Source organism: Protopterus annectens, chromosome 2.part0 (genome assembly GCF_019279795.1).
Source record: "Protopterus annectens isolate FY-2018-M chromosome 2.part0, PAN1.0, whole genome shotgun sequence".
Lineage (NCBI taxonomy): Eukaryota > Metazoa > Chordata > Ceratodontiformes > Protopteridae > Protopterus > Protopterus annectens.
In genome coordinates, this window is record NC_056728.1 from 1,242,855,844 (window position 1) to 1,242,879,483 (window position 23,640).

The 23,640-nt window shown below is 40.7% G+C and overlaps 1 protein-coding gene across 4 annotated transcripts in view; it reads right to left on the bottom strand.

Annotated features, from left to right (window-relative positions):
• TEC (tec protein tyrosine kinase) overlaps positions 1–23,640 on the bottom strand; it is a 1,312,802-nt gene that overhangs the window by 509,248 nt on the left and 779,914 nt on the right. For all 4 annotated transcript variants that reach the window (XM_044061419.1, XM_044061418.1, XM_044061417.1 and 1 more), the window contains exon 4: positions 12,698–12,779. In XM_044061419.1, the coding sequence (XP_043917354.1) occupies positions 12,698–12,779 (82 nt within the window). The remainder of the gene's footprint in view (positions 1–12,697; positions 12,780–23,640) is intronic.

Here is a 23,640-nt window from a genome sequence, read left to right on the forward strand (position 1 = left end):
AGTTAAAAAACAACTTTTTTGTCCTCAACTTTTACAGTACCTTTTCTCTAATTCAAACTGGGAGAGGCCTGGCGCTAATCAGCCTAGATACAGCTCTGTATAAATATAATATCTTCTACATAGGACTGGGGGAATTTGAAACTTTCTATATATGGACAGAAATAGATATACACATAGGGAGATAAATGTTCAGTCAATATATCTTTAATTGATGTGCAGTTTGTCAAGAAAAAAATGACACAGATATAGAAAATCAGAGTTCTGCAGCAGTGTGAGTTAATTCGTTTAGAAATGTTTATACCATTTACTTTCACTGCAAATGGATGGTGCTTAATGTGTTTTCTTGAGATCAGGTAACAGTGTATATATGCAATTGGTCTTTCTTCCATTGTGTCACCTTGAGGGGCTTACCCTGTAAAGGCACTTGCATATTATAAATTTGATTCGATTAAGTAGTTCCTTTTCAATTGTTTTAGTCTGACTCACTGAACCTTAATGTTGTGCAAAACAGGTGATTTAAAGCACTGCCTCCAGCTGTCTTTCTGTGTCTCTTTTTTCTCTCTGTATATTAAAAACAGAACACATCATCAATCTCAAAATCAGCAATGCCAACAGAATGACTACAAAAAATAACAACTATCCACAAAGGATCAAAAATAAATAAAACAATTTTTTTTTTAAATGGGGCAATTCCCCCACCCCCCACCAACTTAAAGGTCACACTACAGTGAGGAAAGGGCATATTCCTCAATTCCCACTGTACTGCAATCTCTAATAGAAAAAGCCATCATTATTCGAACACCTGACTTTTGCTCAGCAGCACTGCCCCCTCCCTGTTGATGAAAACGACCCTTGACAGAAATATATGCTCCCATATACTATATATATATATATATATATATATATATATATATATATATATATGACCCACGGTGGTGGTGCTGCAGTACCGTTGTCACCTCACAGTAAGACGCTGCCCGGTTCGAATCTCAACTAGAGCGACTTATGCGTGGAGACATGCATGAATGGGCGTACCTTCGGTGAAGGCTGTGTGTCAGGGCTGGTAACTCAGCACGTAAAAATCAGCTACCAATCATTGGTGGACCGGAGTTCCGCTGTGGCGACCCCTAACCGGGAAAAGCCGAAAGACACAACATATACTATATATATATATATATATATATATATATATATATATATATATATGTGTGTGTGTGTGCATGTGGAACTATGTGAAATTTTTTTAGTCTAGTCATTTATTTTGAGCACATATACACACACACACACATATATATTATGGTAGATTGCAATATCATTAAATCAAACAAAAAACATTTGACACAATATTGCAAACTACCATAACATCAAAAAGGCACTAAGTTAGGGTTACCACCTGTCCCACTCTGCGAAGGACAGTCCCTTTTTGGGCAGATGTATCCTGCAAAGAAATCGAAAAAATGGCAAATGTCCTGAGATTTTAGGACAAACATATTTCCTATATTTTATGTAATAGTTGCATAAAACAGTTATTCTTTATCTGAAACCCCTAAATGTGATAAGAAACAGAATCTTCTTCTTCTTTCGGCTTTTGCCGGTTAGGGGTCGCCACAATGGATCACCATCCGCTCATGATTGGCAGTGGAGTTTTACAGTATCGAGTTGCCTGCCCGACGCCCAACCTTCCACAAAAGGCACACACTCACTCCTAGGGCCAATTTAGTGTGTCCAATCCACCTACAGCATGTCTTTGGGATGTGGGAGGAAACCGGAGCACCCAGAGGAAACCCACGCGACCACAGGGAGGACATGCAGACTCCGCACAGAAGGCACCCCAGCCAAGGATCGAACCGGAGAACCTCTTGCTGTGAGGTGGAAAATGCTAACCGCTGCACCACCATGGCTGCCCTTGATAAGAGACAGGATAAGCAACTAAAATGCTACAAGAATAAGCTTTTATGTAGGCCAAAAAGTGAAGTTCTGATCTTTGTACTGGCTGTGGGTATGTTTTGCTCTGCAAAATCTGTCGTTTGTACCAAGCATGTCCCACTTTGGGCATTTGAAAAGGTGGCAAACCTACACTAAGTTAAATTTACTAAACATGTCAAAAAAGAGAGAAAATTTCTTTTGCAATCTTTACACAGAAATCCCTTCATAATACTAATTGTCTGATGAGTGGTAGTCTTATGGATTTTTTTTTAAGTTAAGGCGTAGGGTAAAGGTAAGGGTTAGGGGCAGGGTTAGGCAAAAATTACTAAGGTGGGTTTTTAAACCTAACACTACACTTTAACTTAAAAAAAAAACCTTTCTGTAATATTACCATATAACACGACAATCTCAGGCACATATATGCACCAAAGCAAACATACATACACCACTAAAACTATCCAATATATATATATATATATATATATATATATATATATACAAGCACACCATGCCATCTGTTAGTGGGGCTTGCCTCTACTGGTTTGAATGCACCGGTAAAAACTTAAAGTGAAAAGTCAGGCATTCAGAAGCCACTTATCTGAAACACTGGTATGTCCTTAAGGAGCCATTTACACGTGTCTGGTGTCTATACACTGCCACTGTACTTCACTAGAAAAACTATCTACAATACACAGGAGGGGAGGCAGGCCTCCTGACTGTGAGAGGAGTAGCGAGTGGTGCATCCATAGATTACCCCCGCAGCTACTGAGGAAATCAGCAGCACCAAGTGTGAAGAAAGTATTATTTTTCCTCTTAGTTATTTACTTATTTTATATTTACTCATGCTGCAGTTTCTCGCCTTGACCATATTAAACAGAGACAAAAGGTCAGTGTTCTCACTTACTACTGACATTTGACAAAAGGTCAGTGTTCTCACTTACTACTGAGTTACAGCACAATGGCATGAAAATTACAGAACCAACTGATATTGCCAACATCCTGGCAGATAGGTGCAGTGCTAACTTTACCCCCCATCCCCTAATGGGTCCATATCTATACAGGAAGAATGCAACAGTCCCTGCAATCACATCTATGCAGGTAAAAGCTGCACTCTCTAAAACCAAAAACACAGCATCCATGGGACCGGGCAATATCCAAGGCTGCATTTTACACAAACTTCAAAATGAACTGGCTCCCCACCTAAGCACCATGTTCAATCATAGTCTCACATCAGGCTTTGTGCCCAATGAATGGCACACAGCAACAGTTACCCACTCCACAAAGGGGAAGCCACCACTGATCCCTGGAACTATCGCCCTATTAGCTTAACGAGGCTGGTCTGCTAGGCCATAGAATGTATCATCATGGAAATCATAAACAAAGACATTGGTAAGCTACAAACTCAGGTTTGTGAAAGGCAGGCCATGCCTTCTGAACCTGATCGACTTCTTTGAGGCAGTCACCAAAGCCGTAGGTGAGAGTAAGGTGGTTCACACAGCCTATCTTGACCTCGCCAAGGCTTTCGACACCATCCCCCATTCTGGAATTATAGCTAAACTCACTAAACTAGGTATAAATCCCTACGTCAAAAGATGGGTTGCCATCTGGCTCACTGACAGAACTCACATTGTAAAAGTTGCAGACTCCAAATCTGACTTCAAACCAGTGACAAGTGGAGTACCACAGGGTTCAGTCCTGGGACATCTCCTGTTTGGCATCTACTTCTCTGAAGTAAAGGCTAACACAGAAGGCCTCTGGCTAACAAAGTTCGCAGATTACTGCAAACTAGGAGCCATAATCGAGTCCCCAAATGATGTGGACATCCTACAGAAGGGCCTCACTGAGACAGATGCCTGGTGTCAGAGGCATGGTCTCAAGCTAAATGCCAAAAAAATGCATTGTCATCCCCTTTAGTAAAAACTCTGTACCCATGAAGTACTACATAAACGGCAGTCTACTTAATGCGGAATGTGTGATAAGAGACCTTGGGACCCAGGTGGACAGTAGTCTCTCCTTTGATAGTCACATTGCCACAGTAGTCATGAAGTCCTTCTACGTGGCACACCTCATCACAAAAGATTTCTCATCCAGGAAAAAAGAGGTTATTGTTCCCCTCTACTCAGCACTCATTAGACCCATTATAGAGTACAACACCCATTTTGGAATGTACCCCACAAGGCATCTGCAGCAGCTGGAAAGGCCACAGACGTACCTCACAAAAAGGATTACTGGCCTCAAACAGATGTCCTACACTGACCATCTCAAAAAACTCCAGCTTTACTCTGCCTAACATATAAAGCTATGTTAAACCCAGAGCTGTTGGACATGCTACACCTAAAGAAATCCCAATCCCTCTGAGCTACATGCTCTAGGGACCTAAACCTTGTCACCACAATAAACAGAACATGCTGGAGGGATAGATTCCTTTCCCAGAGGCTTCCTATACTTTGGAACAAGCAAACCATCTATGTCAAGCAAAGTTCCTCATTAGCACTCTTCAAGAAAAATCTTGATGAGTGGATGGGAAATAGAAAATACACCCCGGGGATCACTTCTGTGGCTCTGCTTGACAGGGGCACAGGAAATTAACTTTCTTGGGTGGCATAAGCCAGGGAACCTTGCTGGCTAGGCTTACTTGGGCCATTGGGTCGATAGCCTAGTATCTACCTATAAACCTATGAAGACACAGAACTGCAGAATAGCACCTCCGGTTTGGTGGTATATTTGCTTATGCATGTTATTTCATTGTTACTTGTTAACCATATTATAGCCAATGACGCCCGTGCCCTGGACCAGCAATCAAGGAGCCTCAATCCTCACCACTAACACCAGAGATGGTATCTCATACAAGAGAAAAGATAACAAATACACACAGTAAAGTGCAATTTCCCTTAAGAGCACACAGAGATCACAGTCAGTCTGCTCCCCATTTCCCCGATAAGATTCTCCAGTGGCATAGCTATAGGGTCCAGATCTCAGCCTAGCTGGCAAGCTAACTTCCAGTACCCTCTCTGTCCACCCAGTGCTTCATGTCCCTGCCCAAGTAGCTTTCACACACACACACACACACACACACACACACACACACACACACACACACACACACGTATTTATACAACTTCACAGACACTCCTGGGAAAGGCTGATACAGATTCTCCAGCTATGCCCCTATACTCAGACTGTATGGTAGTAATTATTGCCACCACCAGCTAATATTTTTCAGCTACTAAAAGGGTGTCCAATTATTACTGTGCAATATTATTATCCAATTGGTAAGTGTGACTAAACAGTATTAAGGCTTATTAGGGTGGCCTTGTACAATAAACTCTATAAATATGCAATGTACTCTAGAGATTAATGTATCTCTACACAAATCAGCCACAGTTAAAAGGTTTTAAAAATATTTAATAATAAATACTAAAAACACAAGGCAATACTACACCACCACAGTGCTATTCAAAAGTTCAGAGATCACACAGAAACTTAAAATAATTCAGTAGTACAGTTCTGACATAACAGAAAAACACTTAGTCTAATATTTGTAGTCCTAGCTATTTCTACAAGAAAACACACTTATAGGATAACTTACTTAAGACAACAGGCAGTGCTGTAGGTTGGATATCAAGACAAAAATGCTTAATAATATCTGGTTCTCACTGTTTAAATTGAAACTGCAGTTCTGCTAAACATTACATCATCTTTTACACCTTCCTGGTTCCCAGGCCACACAGAAACTGCATTTACATTCTTTTACACTTAGAGCAATAAAGAACATTTCACATGTAAATTCTGGTCATTAACTTTAGCCTTAAAACAACAGGCAGGAAGCCTTCATCTAGCAGGACTGGAGCCGAACTGTAAAACATCAAAGGCAGTCATGAATTAATTTTAATTTCAAAGGACCAACAAGAAATGCTTGACTTAGCTTTCTTTAAAGCAGATGGCAATGTTGCTACAATCTTGAAGTTCAACATTTTAGTATTTTCTTTCATTTAAGAAACAAGCCTGTATTTTACATTTATATTTACAAATGACAGAATTATCTGCACAATTCTATCTGGCTAGGCTGGCAGCCTTCACCCATCTCTACCTAATCTTCACATAGCCTCAAGGATAAAATTTGTTTCTAGAGTAATGTAAGAATGTTGCTCTCTTTAAATGACTTGCTCGGTTTAATACTGTGCAGGTGGAAGACACTGTGGCGAGGGCGTGTGCACTTATTTCTTTCATTTAGATGGTATTTTAAACCATTTAATAATGTCTAGGCTAACAGTTATTTCCAGAGTATCATGGGAATGTTTGTCTCATTAAATCGCTTAAGAATGTTGGCCCCCATTAAATAACTTAGTCACAGTGCAGGTGTAAGTTGGGGGAAGCTAAGACTGATCTGTGTAGAGCGGTTCAGTTAGAGCTACTTTCCTTGATACATTTTATTATGTTATGCTGCCAACAAATACTTATACAGTAACATCTGGACTAATTTATATCAGTCTATTCAACAGCTACACTGCAGAAAAAGAACATACTGAATGATGGAGACTCACCAAAGAATAAGTTAATTTATCAGCAGGATGTACTGTTTGCAGAAGTTGGTATGGCACTGCTATTTCCCAGGTCAGCAACCACCAACAGATTATATGTAAATACATTAGAGTTTGATGGTCTTCATATACTCATCCATACACATTGCTCAGTAGCTGGATACAGACACAGATCAATGGCAGTGCCAGTGACTGACTTGCAGACTATTAGTGTAACATGTGTCCAACATGCCTGTAGGTGAGGTTTCGGGGAGATGCCAGTCATGCCACTAGCAGCCTCATGCTTACTGAGGTGGTAAAATGTGATGGACTGAAGAATGGTAGGTGTATCTGAACAAGGCTTAGCAGTCATGATGTGCTACAGTATTAGGAGTTCAGGACACAGATGGCAGAGCCCTCCAACATGAAGTATGTTGCAGCAGAGTACCTTACATGACCAGTATCTTGGTAGAAGCCAGCATTTTTTCAAAATGTTCATATTGTTACTAACTGCCCAGTAACATGTTGTTGGCCTTATGCTAAAGATTCTACTAATAACATACTTTGACAGGGGATGGGAAAGGGCACTGACGGCTCGTGCATGGTTACAGCTTGTGAAGATCACCAAGAATCGGGTCTATATCATAATCTCGAAGTCTGACAATATCGAATATGATACTGTCGACAAGAGATTACCGAAAGTGCACTACATCGAATGTTTAAACGGAAAATCTCTGTAGGGGAGATTTCCATTTACCTCAATGTAGTGTGTTCTCAGAGTTGGTATATTTAAGTAGGGGGTGTGGGGGGTGCAGGGGGGCTTGCCCCCCTGCCTACACTTGTTAGTTCTTTTTGTTTTGTACGGCTATTTTTATTTAATTTAGATTGTTTAAGAGTTCGATGCATAAAGTTTGATCTTTATGCATTCGAACTTTGAAACAGTCGAGATTATGATATAGACCCCACGAATCATGGAGATTAACTTTGTTCCTGAAGGATGTCAATCAGACAAAGTTTAGTTATATAGCAAGGCTAAACATGTGATGGAAACCTGATAGCCCAGCCTCCAGAAGTATTGAGTGCATTGTTCTCTTGTGTGGTGAGATTTGGGACCCTGCCTCAGTCATCAGAGACTATACTGGGCCAGGCTAACAGCCATGATATGGCTTTGCATGCAGAACAGGCTGGAACCTCTTAGCTACATAATAAACCTACTGAGTGTAATTATTGTAAAACATGTCACTTTCGCTTAGCATAAGGTGATTTTGTGGAAACCTAAAAATATTTATTGTATGATTTAACTTCATTATAATTTTGAATAAACTTGTAAAATGTGATGTAAACTTTTGTAAATATTAAGTTTATAACTGCAGCTTTCGCCACATGAAATAGCTATGATACTCTTGGTGCAACCGTTTTTGTAAATGAAAAAAAGAGCTATGCTACGAATAGGCTGCAAAAATACAATACAAATAATTGTAAAAATGTGGATGTGCACTGGATGGCAGCACTAACTCTGTAAACCAAATGAAAATGCTACCTATGCAGCTAAAAGGTAATGTCCGGCATATACAGCTAAGTGCTAAGAAGCAAAGTTTGGACAAGGCTCTAAGAACTGTACTGTCTACATGGGCACAGAAATTTAATAAGATACAAAAACACTTCCCTGCACAAACGTTGGTATACTCTTGGGCAGTACACGAACCCACCATCAAATCTAGTTGTCACTTTGTTCACTATGAAGAATCTGTGTGCTAAAATTATCGAACAGATGTTGACTGGAACTAAATCCTGCAGTTTTGACTTTTCTGTCTTCCATGTCATCACATAAATCCTGAATGCATTAAGGCGTTAGAAGTTCATGAATGCAGATTTCCACTGGCTACTGTAAGTCAGTGTAAAATGATGTGTGAAAACAGGCATTTTTTTTTTGTTGGTTTGCCTTCTATGTCACAATGTCCCAGATTCTGCCATTAAATTGTGCTCTGTACCTCATAAAATTTGTGACACTGACAAAACAGTGATGGCAAAAATCATTGCTCAATTCCAGTTTTTACAGTTACAGATTTTATGTTCATCTTAAAATACCAATGTAATGTTACAAATATTTTTACTATATCAACTTTCTAAGTGAATACCACTGATATTTTAAAAGTGCCCCTGATTTGGGGTCTTTCCTCCTCATTGTTTTTGGCTTTGTCCCTAATTTAATAAAAAAAGAGGTTGAAAGCTATACACTTCTCTACGCAGCCCCCATACTAACCAACATACAAGCTACCACCATGAACAAACTGCAACAAACATCGCAAAATTGCAAGATTCATTACAAACTCCCCCTACAACTCCCATCACTGCCTGTCCCTGAACTCCTTCCAATGGCTCAAATTCCCTCAACTTCTGCTACTTTCTCAATTTCAAGTTATTCACTCCATTCTATACAGGCCTTCATCCTCTCCAGCTCTCACTACTCTTTTATCTACCTACACCCCTTCTAGAACACTCTGCACCTCTAGCCAACAATTTCTGAATGTAGATCATCCAAAGAAGAACATAGGCAAACTACAATATAACTGCTCTATAGCCCATACTTGGAACAAACTTCCTCTAAACATAAGCTCCATCATACACCCTGCACACTTTAAAAAGGAACTCAAACATTATCTTCCCAACACCAAATCATGTCTCTGCTTAGAACCCATCTAATATTTCCTCTTTATACTATGTGCTTCTTCCCTCTGAACTCCTGAAAGCATCTATACCTTCCTACGAAGACTAGGCAAGAAATCTGAATATATATATATATATAAAAAACAAAAAAAAAAGAAGAGGGGTTCATATACTCATTTCTTTGAGACAATCCTCTTACAGTAATCTAAATATGTTTGATTCATATTTGTATTAATATGTTTTGGAGTTTATGCTTGGTTATGGTACTTTCTATTTTTACCTATGTTATCCTAAATTGTTTTGTAACTGCAGCTTTTCTCCTCGGGTCTCCACTGAAAACAGGCTCCTAGCCCAGCTGGACAAACCCAGGTAACAAATGTCAAATAAATAAATACAATCAAACAGTATTTATATACTTCCATATAATACTCAGTCCTTAAGCTCAAGTCCAGGGGAATGGTGTTCAGAAAAATGAGTAGTTCTTAAAAATACAGACTTTTACATAGATGATGTGAATATTTCTGCCAGAACAAAACAGTGTAAGAAATTTCTCTGTGTGGAAGATTTTCAGTCCATAACAAAACAATGAGTGAGAAGGTCACTGAAAAACCAATCACTAAAAACAAAATGAAAACTCCTGCAAAGCTAGAACTTCCATTGAGTGACTTCCCAATCCTCTTCCTTCATCGTGCCTTGTGCTGTGCTGATGAGGTCATAACAAGGCCAAACTATGCATATCCACAGCTAGTGGGGTTTGGCTTTATTGGCCTGAAATTGTCCATTAAAATGACGAAACAGGTAATGGGCATTCAGAATCGCCAATTAGCTGAAACACCTGATGTTCATAAGGATCATTTGCATATATCCCATGTGCCTCTGATACAAGAGGTTTGGGAGGTCGCTCAGTGGGAATTCTAGCTTTGCTGGAGTTTTCATTTTTACTGATTGGTTTTTCAGTGACCTTCTAACTCATTGTTTAGTTTGTTGTTTGGGATATTTTTGCAGTGACCCTAATGATAATGGCCATCAGCTGGGTATAACAGCCCTGTGCTTCTAATGCTTGATGAAACACTATGCTTGTGCTGTGCTGAGGAGGTCATAACAAGTCTGAAATATGAATATCCACAGCTAGTGGGGTTTGGCTTTATTGGCCTGAAATTGTCCATTAAAATGACAAAACAATTCGTGGGGGTTCAGAATTGCTAATTAGCTGAAACGACTGATGTTCATACGGATCATTTGCATATATCCCATGTTCCTCTGATATAAGAGGTTTGGGAGGTCACTCAGTGGAAGTTCTAGCTTTGCTGGAGTTTTTTTTTTCTTTACTTATTGTTTTTTTTTAGTGACCGTCTCACTCATTGTTTTAGTTTGTTGTTTGGGATACTTTTGCAGTGACCCTAATGATAATGGACATCAACTGGGTATAACAGCCCTGTGTTTCTAATGCTTAGTCAAACACTCTGCTCGTGCAATCGTGATGAGGTCATAACAAGGCCAAAATATGCATATCCACATCTAGTGGGGTTTGGCTTTATTGGTCTGAAATTGTCCATTAAAATGATGAAACAATTCATGGGCAATCAGAATCGCCAATTAGCAGAAACACCTGATGTTCATAAGGATCATATGCATATATCCCATGTGTCTCTGATACAAGATATATGGGAGGTCACTCAGTGGAAATTCTAACTTTGCTGGAGTTTTCATTTTGTTTTTACTGATTTGTTTTTCAGTGACCTTCTCACATCATTAGTTAATAAAATACTGTCAGCTTCCACAGTAATGTTTTTTATTTTCCTCAAAAAATCCATTGAATGTCTTATGTATGACTTATTCTTTTCTGCTAAAGGTTTCAGCAAGTAATCAAGGTAAATGGCTGTGGCTTCAGTAAGGGAACCTCCACTTGCTACCACCGGTCTGTAAGGTGGGTCTTCTCTGTTTTTGTATGGCTTTGGTATTCCAAAAAAGTAAGGTAAACGTGGATATGGGCTCCATAAATACTTATAAAGATTTTCAATAATAAGGTTTTCTTCCCATAATGTGGTGAGATTAGTGTTCCATAAATCATATGCTCTTTTTATGTCATCCCAGGTAAATAACTCATAAAATCTGTTATCTTCCAGCATGTTCTCTATCGTTTGGTTGTAGCTAGTGGTATCAGTCATAAGTATACCTCCTCCCTTGTCTGCCTTCATTACACACCTGGATTTATCATTTCCTAGCTCAAGCAATGCTTTTCTTTCTCCGTGTGTTAAGTTATAAAGTTTTTTCTTAGGAGGAACCAGCCACAATAACAGGCACAATAACAACAATAACAGGTGCTCCACTTATCTGGAACCACTCTCTTAAAGCACTGACTGAAGATGAAAAAAGTGAGTTGTCCAAAGGACTTACTTTTGTACCAAGCTGCAGAGGAGAGAGGTTGCTCAGGTATTGATAGACCTTAAAATGTTTGTGAGGAAGCTCAACTTAAGGGTACAGTTTCATGGCAAAATTAATGACACTGAAAATAAGCCTATTGATGAAACTATAAAAAGGCCTAGCAGCTCAGTACATCAAACATTAGCTGCTTTCAAAGTGAAATGTGAGACGGATATCAGGAAACTACTCAAAAAGACCTCCTAAGAACAAACTTTATACCACTGCATTTACTCATGTTTTAAAGATCAGGATTATCTTTATTGTGGCCATAAAGTCAGCTAAGAATTATACCTCTCCCATACCATACTCACTTTGAACTATGCATCCTCCCTCTAATATCTGCATTAAAATAAAGTGAAATACTCCTCATCCTTATATTTGTTCATAATTTAGCATTACCATTTATTACAGAGAAGTGCTTGTCAAACAACCAGGATCATGCTGCTGTATGTTTTCATTGTCATTAAAAAGTGCACCAATACTTTCAGTAAAATGAAGTAACATATTGTTGTTCCTTTCATTTGGCTATAACTTCTCACTACTGTGCATCACAGAACAGTACTTTCCAAACAGGCAGGATCATTTTGCATGTTGCTTTACATGTTGCTTTTCCATTAAACAGTCTATCAAATTATACCTGCAAGTATGTACAATACTCTTCCTGCTTTGTTTGTACATTACCTGACGCTCACACACCACTGAATAGGACTTGTCAAACATTCAAGACCTTGTTGCTTAATGTGCATTAAACAGTAAAACAAATGCTATTTTAAAACATGCAAAATAATGTGAAATACAAGAGTCAGAAGTAATAAAATATAGGCAAGAATAACATTTCAGTTTGCTTTCTATGATTGGAAATATTCTCTGTCTGAGACATCACTTGCTAAACCAACTCTTACTCTCGCCACTGACATCCTATCTCACCGGCGAATGGAAAATTACCAGCACTGTGCAAGCAAGCATCTGGCATTGACCAATCTTTGTTTTCAAATGCTGCAACTGTAATAACTCTTTCAATGCAAAATAATCAATGTTAATTTTATAAAATAACTAACAATTGATTTTATTAAGTCAGTCTCTGTTTTGAGTTGAATACATTTATAATCAATCAATAACATCTATTTATAGATATTAAAATGTTAACTGACTTTACTTACCATCTTTCAGGCACTTTACCCATGTACTTCTGCTGTCAGCACTTGGTGCAAAAATATATAGTGTATTAAAGTCATATAGAACCTGGAAATAGATATATAAAACAGATGCTGAGTATGGTAATAAAGTACTTAACATATATATACAAAAGTAACATTAGTCTACCCTCTTGTGATTCATTATTTTTTACGATTGTTATTATTATTTCGTAATCCACTTAGTTAAATGGAGCTTATCTCCCCGGGCCTCTACTGAAAATGGACATGTATCCAGCTGGACTAGCCCAGTCAACAAATGTAAAACAAATAAAAAGTAATTAAAAATAAATTAGTAGCTAATATACAATTCTATAAATATACTACAATCCATACATCACTACAGCCATATACTCCTGTATTTTTTAAATTTTCAAACAAGGTATTTTCTTAATAGTTTCTTAATAGCCAGGAAGCCCATGCCAGTGGTTTTCTGACCTTTAATAAAAGTTTATAAGCCCATCTGTTCTCCTATGATGACTTTCCTGTAACATTGTCCATACTGATCTCATGCGGATACTGGAAATCTCTGTACTTAGATAAAGCATTTAACACTTTCAGTCTGCTTCAGAAGTATAATACACACTATATAAGGCTAATGTAAAGGAAAACACAGCAAAAAAGGTATCTCCTGATTGATAGAGAGCTGTACAGAGTTGTTGCATATCTTAATGCATGTCCTTGTTGGTGCTCATTGTTACAGTGATTTGCTTGTATAACTGATGCAGTCAATATTCTATGCCATTCTAACATATAATACACAGTACTTTTCTGATGTACTCCCATACAGTGAACTGCCTCTCAAACATCTAATGTAATAAAAATAGGTAAGGAGTGGTAGATAGTTCTGCACTGTGCAACCTATACTGCATTAAGTCTTGTCTGCTGAGGATCTAATGTGCAACTGCATATAGTGCCAACATGTATGAGCCTTCCTATGTTTACAACTCCAAGGTGATGTTTATTTTTTGGAAAGGTACACGGTGCCACTCCAGTGGGTGCTCTAATGAGTATACTGCCCCCAACACCACACCCCACTGAGCACTGCTGCTGTGTAATCATGTAAGGTACAGCCCGGGACACCTATGAGTAACCAGTAACCTAACAGAACACATTCCTACACTGTGGTACTCAGTAAGCCACTGACATTATACAAAGAGGTGTAATAATCTGTGCACTACTCATTATATATGGGGTACATTGAGAAATGGGACTGATGCACAGCCCTTTCTGAGTGAAGTATACATCAGCACAGCAAATAAAACGCTGTCTGCACTATGGCTTTGTGCAGTATAAACGGCTTATTTGAATCTGAATACCCAGCTACTGTTTTCTCACCCGATAACAATGGCACATTCTAGTGCTGCACAGTAAATAAAACTGGAATGTGATCTTTGGTCACTCAGTGTAACATCCAAATCTCACCCACCCCCAGCACCTCTACCCTTATAGCCCCACAACTACTCACACTCTATACCACCCAATCATATTTCCCCTCCTACTATCACTTCGCCCCACCCACTCCTTCATTTCCGTCTTCCTATTTCCCACTCTATACAAACAACTCCCACCCACACCTCTCCAGCCCCTTCCCACATACTACTCTTCTCACTTGTCCTACCTTTATACACTAACTATACCTTACATATATCCACCAATTCTTCTTACCTTCACTACATCTTATACACCTACATCATCATGCCACTCAAGCTTACTATCAGTCTCACACTTATACTACTTCCCCTCTTCCTCCTCTTCTGCCTTCACAACATCACTCGCCTCCCTACCATACACTACTCCCCCCATCACACCATTTCACACCATGCACAAGAGTCACCCCTACTAATTTTATCTCTCCATACCTCTTCAGTTACCAAGCAAATTTTCTCTTTTCTACTAATCTCATTACTGATAATAAAAACTCAGTCCCCTTCCCAGTCACACCCTACCTTAAGTACCACCTTGACCCCAAAACAAATGTTAAACTCTCCAGATTCCTTTTCTCCCACATTTGTCAACTTATCTCTATTCTCCTCTCAGGTGACATTCATAGGTAGGTAATAGGCTATTGGCCCTAGGACCTATACAAGCCTAGCCAAAAAGGTACCCTGGCTTTTTCCACCCAAGAAAATTATTTTCCTGTGGTCCTGTCAAGCAGAACCACAGAAGTGATCCCCGGGGTGAATTTCCTATTACCCATCCAATCAAGATTTTTCTTGAAGAGTGCTAATGCGGAGCTCTGTTTGACATAGATAGGTAGTCTGTTCCAGAATATGGGAAGTCTCTGGGACAGGAATCTATCCCTCCAGCATGTTCTGTTTATTGTGCTGACAAGGTTTAGGTCCCTAGAGCATGTAGCTCGGAGGGATAAGGATTTCTTTAAGTGGAGCATGTCCAACAGCTCTGGGTTTGACAGGTATTGAGTTTGTATGTTAGGCAGAGATTGCCTCTGAGTAGGCGATATGCGATGGAGTAAAGCTGGAGTTTTTTGAGACGTCTGCGTAAGGCATCTGTTTGAGGCCAGTAATCCTCTTTGTGAGGTATTTTTGTGGCGTTTCCAGTTGTTGTAGATGTCTTGTGAGGTACACACCAAAAGGGGCATTGTACTCTATAATGGGTCTAATGAGTAGAGGGGAACAATGACCTCTTTTTTTCTGGATGAGAAATCTTTTGTGATGAGGTGTGCCATGTAGAAGGATTTCCTGACCACTGTGGCGATGTGATTATCAAAGGAGACACTACGGTCCACCTGTGTCCCAAGGTCTCTTATCACACTTTCGGTGTTAAGTAGATTACCGCCTATGTGGTAGTTCATAGGTACAGAGTTTTTACCAAAGGGGATGACAATGCACTTTTTGGCATTGAGCTTGAGACCATGGCTTTGACACCAGGCATCTGTCTAAGTGAAGCCCTTTTGTAGGATGTCCAAATCATTAGCAGTTTTGATTATTTCTCTTAGTTTGCAGTCATCTGCAAATTTAGTTAGCCAAATACCTTCTGTGTTAGCCTGTACTTCAGAGAAGTAGATACCAAACAGGAGAGGACCCAAGACTGAACCCTGTGGTACTCCACTTGTCACTGGTCTGAAGTCTGATTTGGAGTCTGCTACTTTCACAGTGTGGGTTCTGTCAGTAAGCCAGTTGGCAACCCATCTTGTGACATAGGGATTTATACCTAGTTTAGTGAGTTTATCTATAATTCCAGAGTGGGGGATGGTGTTGAACGCCTTGGCGAGATCTAGATAGGCTGTGTGAACCACCTTACCCTCATCTGTGGCTTTGGTGACTACTTCAAAGAAGTCTACCAGGTTTAGGAGAAATGATCTGCCTTTTACAAACCCAAACTGTGTGGGGTCCAGAGTTTGGAGATCTCCAATGTCTTTGTTTATGAATTCCATGATCATATGTTCCATGGCCTTGTAGACGAGGCTCGTCAGGCTAATGGGGCAGTAGTTCCCAGGGTCTGTTGTGGCCCCCCCCCTTGTGGAGTGGGATAACTGTCGCTGTGCACCATTCAATGGGCTCAAAGCCTGAGGTGAGGCTATGATTGAACATGGTACTTAGGTGTGGTGCCATTTCATTCTGTAGTTCATGTAGAAGGCAGCCTGTGATGTTGTCAGGTCCCATGGATGCTGTGTTCTTGGCTTTGGAGAGTGAGGTTTTTACCTGTGCAGCCGTGATTACAGGAACTTTGCATTCTTCCGGTATAAAGATGGGCCCTTTAGGGCGTGAGGGGGGGTTAAGTTAGCACTGAACCTATCTGCCAGGATGTTGGCAATATCAGTTGGTTCTGTATATTTAGTGTCATTGTGCTGTAACTCAGAGCAGATCTGAGTGTTGCCATTGAAATTTTTGACATAGCTATAGAATGCTTTGTGGTTGTCTTTAGAATCAGTGGCAATTTTGTTTTCATAACTAGCTTTGGAGGATTTTATGAGGGATCTCAGCTTCTTACTGAGGCTGACCAGGGTGTTCATCCAATCATGGGATTTTACTCTTTTTTGCAACAGTTTCTTTCTTCTGTTGTAGAGTTTGTTTATGGCAGAAGACTACCAGATTGGCTTTCTTTTCTTGGAGGATAGCATCTTGGTTCTGTTAGGGATAGCACGATCCATGCACTCATGTAAGTGCTTATAAAGTGCATTTGTGTAGGATTCAGCAGTCGTACCTCTACTGTCCATCTGCATGGGTGTCGTGAAGTTTGCCACTTCTGTCTTAAGAAGCGTGAAGTTGGCTTTAGATAAATTTTTTACGGCTGTTTTCCTAATGGGGGTGGGAGCGGGATGTGGATATCTAGGGTGATTAGCTTGTGGTCGGATCTGACAACCGAGGAGCTGACATCTGGTGTGGAACACCGGTCACCCATGTTGGTGATGACCAGGTCTAGGATATTGCTGCTCCTGGTGGGGGTGTGGATAAGTTGATCCAAGGTGTTGGAACTGAATGATTTCCAGAAAACGTTGAGCAAAAGAGTTGGTACATGAGTAGTTTTCCCAGTTAATGGTAGGGTAGTTGAAATCACCCATTATTAGAGTGTTGGGTTGTACCTTAATATTTTCCAGTGTATCAATAAAAGAAGAGTGGGAAACATGGGGCATGGTGGGAGGTCTGTAGCAAGCTACAACCTGGATTGTGGTTTTTCCCACAGTTAGTTGAACTTGGATAATCTCGGATGGATTATGCTGAGCCACTAGCTTGGAGGTGTGGATATCCTTAATGAATACGGACACGCCTCCACCTTTAGTATTTCGGTCCGGGTATGGTGGCCGAAAGGTGTGGTATGAATTATAGCCTGGTAATGCAGGGGTGCTCTCTGGAGCTTTGAACCAGGTCTCTGTCACTGCACAGAAGTCTATGTTCTCCATTTTAAGGAGTGCCTCGAGTGAGTGCATTTTGAGGTTTAGACTTCTAGCATTGAGTAGCATTACCCTCAGATTTTGCTTGCTTGTACCTGTTACGGTGGTGAATTTGTCATTTGAACCTTGCCTAAAAAAGGCACTATAGGGGTGGCAAGAGCCTTTGCCAGTATCCGGAATCCCCAAGGGCGACAGGTGCAGGTCATCTCTGGTAAAGCAGCGTGGTCTGTCAATCATGTCATCCCAGGCAGACAGATACTGGATTCCCTTAGAATGACACTAGAAGCTTAGCCAATTGTTAAAGTCAATCATTTTGTCCTTGTACTGTGGTGTCATTCTGGGTGGTGGCAGGATGCTACTCAGGGCTAGGGTCATAGCGGCCTGGGCTACAAGATCAGAGAGCTCCTCCATGTCTCTTTTCATGTAGTCCAAGGAGGTACTTCTCAGGTCATTCACACCAACATGGACAATGACAGAGTCATATTTGTACTTGTTGTGGAATGACCTGAGTGCGTGCGTTATGTGGCAGATTCTGGCACCTGACAGGCAGCTGACAGTAACATTTTCCTTGTTTAGCCTGGTGAGTAGAACATCAGTGTGCCTGACTATAGAGTCACCTATGACTAGAGTGTTGGATACGTTGTTATGCCTTATGGGCTGTAGTTGAGTGGCACACTGAGTATGTGGGCTATGTGTCATATGGGTTGTGTTGGGGGGTGGAAGTTGCTTGCATTTCTGCTTTGGAGGTCTCTGTTGTTTGGGCAGATTTGTACTGAGAGCCTCCGCGAATGTAGGTGTGTGTTTTGTGCTTCTGTGTGTGTGTTTTGGTGGTGTAGGTTTTGAGGGACTATGTGATGAGTGTGGTGCGGTGCAAGTGTTTACCTTCTCCTCTTGACTGTCTAGGCCAGCCTTTGGTGAAGAGAGCTTTGCTTCCAGTTTGGCTATATAAGTGCATCTCTCATAGGTCGTAGTGTTGGGTGGTAGGAGGAGAGGGTTGTCTGTGTACATGAGGCAATTGCTGCATTGTCCCAAGATGCCCAGATACATCAGGTAGACAGGAGAAAACACTGGGAGCTGACCTTTAGACATGCCTGAATAGGTGCTTATTTATTAAGTACTAAAAACTGTTTTCCTCTAGACAAGTGAGGAAAGTTGAGTGCTGTAGTAATTTGTAACTTATTTAGTGCTCACAATGAGTTCTGAACAAGTGCTGAGATCAAAGAAACAGATGAGTGCTAAAACTAAAAAGCTGGCTAGTTGCAAGGGAAATTTTGAAGAACAGACTTTATGGCGCCAGGAATAGTTTAACCCCAGTAAAGTGGGGGGGGCTTAGGAGCTCATAAACAGTCCTGGACACAGCAAATCCATATCTGACCTGCCACAGGAAAGGGGGGAAGCAAGCTTAGAATTTTTTTTCCAGTAAAGTGGAAATGGAGAAAGCTGGAACAGAAGTTAATTCAACGTTAAGAATCTGAGTGGGTTGGCCTTCACAAATGTTCTCTATTAGATTGAGTGAACTAATGACACTAGACTGTGAGGAGTGTCACAGATCAAATATACAGTATGGGCGGGCAACTGCAAAGCCGCCAAGTATAAAGACACATAACGCTAGGGAGGGTGGGTGGGAAAATTACAGTTCCTAGCTGTAGCCACTAAATGAAAGTTTTAAACAGATCAAGGAGCAGACTCGAGAATGCTTTTAACTGTAAACAGACAAAAATGCAAAGAAAAGCTCGGATAGAGCACTCACAAACAGAAAATACAACTCTCAGTATGAAAAAGCAGTTTACAGTTAAGTAATGTTAAAGCAGTACATAAATGCAGTGAAACAATAAAAAAAGCTTTATAACAGTGCAAAATGTAGTAGATCAACTGTATAGCACAATTATAAGTATTTCAGAAGTGCAGTTCAGTGAAATAAGTGTAAGAAATAACTTATCCTGCTCTTGGAATCTTAAGGAAGATTCAACCCAACCCTGGGCCCTCTGTCAATCTCCCTTCCAACTCACCCTCATCACCTCCCCACCCCCCCCAAATAAATCACTTCTCTTTGCAACATTGAACACCCAAAGTTTATGTAACAAAATACCCAACTTCCACCCCTGGCTCCTCCACAACCACCCCGACATCCTAGCTATCACCGAAACATGGTTAAAACTTCATATGAAAGACCCTGAAATTACCCCTCCCAACTATAATATTTAAGACATGACAGAACCCACAAGAAAGGTGGCATCCCTACTGTTTTCTTCCTCCCTATCTGTAACTCCTTATACTAAACATATACCCCAATGTGGTACTGCTGATCTAACCCTAGCCCTCTTAAATATAAATAAACACAAAAAGAAGTGTACTTCTCTTACATTCCACTCGGTGACAATATACCTATTCTCGAGGAAATCATTTCCTGGTTCTCATCTAACATTAGCAATGAAACTATAATTCTAGGTGACATTAATATAAATTTGGCCACCATTCAATCCCCCAATATCTCATACAATCTAAACCTCTATAACTTTACCCAGCTAATCGACTCACCTACTAGATCCTCTAAAGACAGCTCCTCTGGAACCACCCTGGACTGGATACTAGTCTCTCACCCCCATATTATCTCTGATAAGGGTACCCTACCTGACTCTCTCAGTGATCACCTCCCTGCCTTCGCTCATCGCTCACCTACCTGTTTATACCTATCTTATAACTATATTTCCACTGGTTCTCTTAAAAACATCAACCCTCAATCCTTCTATGACTCACTAAAACATACTAACTGGGTTCCTCTAAAATCACTCCCCTTGGATGAACCAGTGATTTACTTCAATACTACTTTCATCAACCTGTTAAACAGCTTTGCTCCCATTAGAACTAAAATAATTAAATACAATACAGCTCCTGGTTAAACAAAGAGACTATAACCTTCATGCACCTATGGGACAAAGCATGGAAAAACTACCAGAAACACAAATCTTCTTCATCTCTAGCTGACTATAAGCAACTTCGAGACAAAGTCAAACAAGATATAGCGTATGACTAAAAATCCTATTACTTTTTACTACAAAACAACCACAAAACTAACCCTAAAAAGTTGTGCAATAGCATCTCTACCCTCCTCCATCCTGGTAAAAAAGTAAACCCATGCCCTGACCCTGACATCTCTGACCTCTCCTTAGCTACCCAATTTAACTCCTTTTTCACTGACTCTATAGCTAAACTCACTACATCTTTTGCAAATAATATACCTAGCCCAGAATCTCCCATCTCCCCTAATTCACCCCCCTCAAGCAACAAAACTTCTCAACTCCATCCTTTCACTCTCCAACCTGTTCCTATCTCTACCATAAAAAAACTCCTACATAATTTGAAGCCATGTTCAAATGCCCCTGATGACCTTCCATCTAACTTCCTTAAGCTAACTGCCAATGACATAGCCTTCCCCATCTCCATCCTAATAAACCGGTCAATCCAAGAATCCTATGTACCAATACTCTGGAAGAAAGTCTTTATTATCCCCCTTTATAAAGGTGGAAACAATACTGAAATCTCTAAATTTTGGCCAATTGCCATTCTCTCCCCTATCTCAAAAATCTTAGAAAAATGTAGTCATCTGCAACTACTACCCTACCTACTTGATAACCATCTGCTTACCCCCACACAACACAGTTTCAGGCCTGTACATAGCACCGCCACCACTCTACTCTCCTTTCTCGAAACTGTCAATTCTGCACTTGACTCCAGTAGTATTGTATCTACACTCCTACTCAATTTATCCAAGGCCTTCGATACAATTTCACACTGCCACCTCTTGTCTAAACTCTCTCATCTTAACACATCCACCTCCTCTATCAATTGGTTCTCCAGTTACCTCTCCAATAGGCAGAAATCAGTCAAGTGGAAAAACTGTACTTCCGCTTTCCTTAACACCCTCACAGGAGTACCACATGGTTCCATATTAGGCCTTCTACTATTTAATATATTTATAAATGACTTCCACCAGTGTATTCCTAATGCCAAGCTCGTCCAATATGCAGATGATTCTATGATAATCTTCTCTGCTGAAACCCTCCCCATACTACAGAAACTAACCCAAGAAGCCTTCCTATCAACAGAGAACTGGATGGTAAACAATCTAGCATTAAATGCTTCCAAATCCAAAATTATGATATCCACCCCCTCAAAGTACACTAAAATTGACAAGAACTCTTTCTCTATAACTAGCCAAAGCCGGACCCCTACAGAAATCGTATCCCATACAGAGCTACTAGGTATCACTACTGACGAATAGCTTAAATTTGACATGCATCTTCATAGGTTGGTACTAGGCTATCAGCCCTAGGGCCTATACAAGCCTAGCCATAACAATTCCCTGGCTATTTCTTCCCACACTATTTACTTCCCTTGGCCCCTGTCTAGCAGGGCGACTGACGTGATCCCTGGGGTGAATTTCCTTCATCCCATCCAATCGTCAAGGTTCCTTTTGAAGAGGGCCAAAGAGGCACTCTGCTTGACATGTATGGGCAATCTATTCCAGAGTCTGGGGAGTCTCTGGGTCAAGAACCTATCCCTCCAGCATGTTTTGTTTATTTTGATGACAAGGTTTAGATCCCTGGAGCGTGTGGCTCTGAGGGACTGGGATTTCTTTAAGTGTAGCATGTCCAACAGCTCTGGGTTTGACATGGCCTTGTATGTTAAACAGAGATTGCCTTTGAGTAGACGATATGCGACAGAGTATAGCTGGAGTTTTTTAAGGTGGTCAGCGTAGGGCATCTGCTTTAGGCCTGTGATTCTTTTAGTGAGGTATTTCTGCGGCCTTTCCAGTTGTTGCAGATGTCTTGAGAGGTACATACCAAACGGGGCATTGTATTCTATAATGGGTCTAATGAGGGATGAGTACAGTGGGACAATGACCTCCTTTTTCCTGGATGAAAAGCCCTTAGTGATGAGGTGTGCCACACAGAAGGATTTCCTGACTGTTGTGGCGATGTGGTTATCGAAGGTGAGACCACTGTCCACATGTTTCCCTAAGTCTCTTATCACACTTTCGGTGTTTAGTGTACTGCCAACCTATATGGTAATTCACGGATACATGTTTTTTCCCAAAGGGGATAACTATACATTTCTTGGCATTGAGCTTGAGCCCATGGCTCTGGCACCAAGCATCTGTTTCTGTAAGGCCGTTTTGTAGAGTATCCACATCATTTGGGGATTCAATAATGGCTCCCAGTTTGCAGTCATCTGCAAACTTTGTTAGTCAGAGTCCCTTAGTGTTGGCCTGTACTTCAGAGAAGTAGATGCAGAGCGGTCCCAGGACTGAACCCTGAGGTACTCCACTTGTCACTTGTCTGGAGATGGATTTGGAGTCGGCTACTTTTACAGTGTGGGTTCTATCAGTAAAGCTGTTAGCAACCCATTGGGTGACGTAGGGATTAATGCCCATCTTAGTAAATTTATCTATGATTCCAGAGTGGGGGATGGTGTCAAAGGCCTTGGCAACGTCTAGATAGGCTGTGTGGACCACCTTACCCTTGTCCATGGCTCTGGAGACTGATTCAAAGAAGTCAATCAGGAGACAAGATCGGCCCTTCACGAACCCAAACTGGGTGGGGTCCAGTGTTTGAAGGTTGCCAATGTCTTTGTTTATAAGTTCCATGATAATACGCTCCATGGCCTTGCAGATAAGGCTTGTCAGAGTGATGGGACGGTAATTTCCGGGATCCAAGGTGGATCCCCCCTTGTGGAGTGGGATAACTGTAGTTCTGCGCCACTCAGTGGGCATGAAACCTGAGGTGAGGCTATGATTAAACATGACACTTAGGTGAGGTGCCAGTTGATATTGCAGTTCATGTAGTACACAGCCCGGGTTGTCATCTGGTCCCATGAATGCTGTATTCTTAGCTTTGGAGAGTGTGATTTTTACCTGTGTGGCCGTTATTACCGGAATTTGGCAATCTTCCGGTACTGAGATGGACCATTTAGGGGGTGAGATGGGGGTGAAGTTGGCATTGAATTAATCTGCCAGGATACTGGCAATATCCTTGGGATCAGTATATCTAATGCC